Genomic DNA, 2,160 nt, shown 5'->3' with positions numbered 1-2,160 from the left:
CATCGCAGCGGGTCACTCACGCTGCCTTCGGCCCAGCTCCTCGCCGCCCCTGCGGGGTCCCGGCCGCAGGGATGCGCCGGCCGCCCCTGCCCCACCGCGGGATTTGTTTGGGGTTTTTATTCGGATCCAGCTGGGCTTGGGTATTGGGGTTTGTGTTGGTTTTTGGGTTTTTTTCTTTCTGTTTTTGTTTTTTTGTAATTCCCGCTGGGACCAGCTCGCTTGAACTCGAAGGGCTGAGAGTTTCTGCCGGTCTCTGCGTTTGGCTACGTGGAAAAAAAAGGTTAAAATAAAAATCATGGTGATAGTGGGAGACGCCAGGAGGGAACTGGACCAGGAGCCGATGCGGGGTTGTGTGAAAGAGCCGAAAGTCCCGTCAGGAAATCAGCGGGCGAGCTGTAAAACCGGGTGCAGTCCTTTATGTACAACCCCAGAGCCTCTGTCCCCGAGCGAAACCTCCGCTCCCGCTCCTCCTACCGCGGGCCTTTAGGACCCCAGATCCACCAGGCTGGACGTGAGGGGTCCCAGCAGCGAGTCCTGGAGCTGGTGGCCTTGGAGGCTGTGAGGGGTCTGGGATGTGGCCAAGCCGCCTAGGGAGTAGCCGGAGCTCCTGGCGTGGCTGAGGTTCCCCTGCAAGAGCAGGACTGAGTTCTGATCCGGGCTTTGGGGAGGAGAAAATTCCTCCTCGGAGCTGGACATGAGGGGTTTGCTCCCATCCAGAGGCGAGAGTTGGTTGGGTTTGTTGGTGGCCGCGTTGTTGTTTTCCGTGTTCTCCCTGCGGAAAGGCAAAAAGGAACAAAAAAAAAAAAAAAGAAAAAAAACAAACCCCACAACGGGGATGGTGGGTGGGAGGCGCCGGGAATGGGCGCTGTGCTAATGCCCCCCGTTAATCCTCTGCGTTTTATTTCATCGTGGAAGCAGATGCCTCTCCCCGAAACAAAAACCAACAAAACAACCAACCAACCAACAACCCAAAAACCCCACAAAACCCCCGCAAACAAACAAACAAATGTTTTCTCCACCACCTAATATTTTCATAACGGATCGTCCACATTTCTTTTCACCTTGCTTTTTTTTTTTTTTACCCGTTTAGCCCGGTAATTGTGGTGAAGAGGAAAAGTTGGAGAAGAGGGGGAGTTATATTTTTTTTGATGTGGGGAGGTGGGAGAGGGGGGCGCTTTTTCTCTTTTTATTTAAAAATGAAAGCGCCGCCCGGGAACGAGCAGGGTGCAGGATTTTCTCTAGAAGGCTCGGTAGGGAGGCTTTTAGAGGAGATAAAAGATAAAAAGTGGCGCGATGTCCTCCGTGGCTGCTTCGCCGGGCAGAGCCGTCGACCGTACCGAGGCCACCCCGAGCCGGCCCGGGATGACCTCGGTACGGAGTGACGACTGCCCGGCCAGCTCGTCCCCATGCCGGTCGCCCTCTGGATCCTCCCTTCTCCATTCCGGGCCTCCATCTCTCCCTTCCTCCGGGATTCTGAGCTACAGTGGCCGATCCCCGAGAATACCGGCCCCGGCATCCCGACCGCTTCCCCGGAGGCTCCGGCATCGCATCGCTGCCGGGGCGGCGGGCAGCAAACAAAGGCGGCAGAGGGGCCTGGAGTGGACGGTGAGGGGCTCGCTGTGTCGTCCCCCCTGGGCAGGTGGGATCGGGACGATCTCGGGTGGAAAAGCCACTTGGGTTTCCACGGAGCGAGGGCGGGGGCGAAATGGAAGGCGGTTCAGGAAAAATGGGACTGGGAGGGATCACATCCGCGCCCCCTGCTCCCGCACAGGGGGAGCGGGGAGAAAAGAAGGTACGGGGAGGATTTGGGGGTGACAATTACCTTTCTTTCGCCTCCGCCGCTCGGTCCCGCTGCCTCCGGTTCTTGAACCAGTTGCTGACCTGGGTAGTGGTGAGGCCGGTGGCTTCGGCCAGTTCCCGCTTCTCCCGGGGGGACGGGTAAGGGTTGTGGGCATACCATTCCCGCAGCACGCCCCGGGATTTCTCCTTGAAGCAGTAACTGGTTTCCTCGCCGTCCCAGATGGTGCGGGGCAAAGGGAATTTTCGGCGGACGCGGTATTTGCCAACGGCTCCCAAGGGTCTGCCTCGCAGCTTCTCGGCTTCCACGTAGTGAGCCTTCAGCCAGAGCTGCTGCAGCTTGGGGTGGTTGTGGGGCGAGAA

General features: G+C 58.2%; 1 protein-coding gene across 1 annotated transcript; it reads right to left on the bottom strand.

The window, feature by feature from the left end:
* Nucleotides 1-483: 483 nt before the first annotated feature.
* On the bottom strand, nt 484-2,157 carry SIX1 (SIX homeobox 1; the record flags this gene model as incomplete). The annotated part of the gene is made up of 2 exons (XM_010191538.1): nt 484-772; nt 1,823-2,157. Coding segments are annotated over 2 exons (624 nt in total), but the record flags the coding sequence as incomplete, so codon positions are not given.
* Between the last annotated feature and the right edge of the window lie 3 nt (nt 2,158-2,160).

The sequence above is a fragment of the Mesitornis unicolor genome, unplaced genomic scaffold, assembly GCF_000695765.1.
Source record: "Mesitornis unicolor isolate BGI_N332 unplaced genomic scaffold, ASM69576v1 scaffold34149, whole genome shotgun sequence".
Lineage (NCBI taxonomy): Eukaryota > Metazoa > Chordata > Aves > Mesitornithiformes > Mesitornithidae > Mesitornis > Mesitornis unicolor.
Note: the sequence above shows the minus strand (reverse complement) of the source record. Positions and strands in the feature narration are given on the sequence as shown.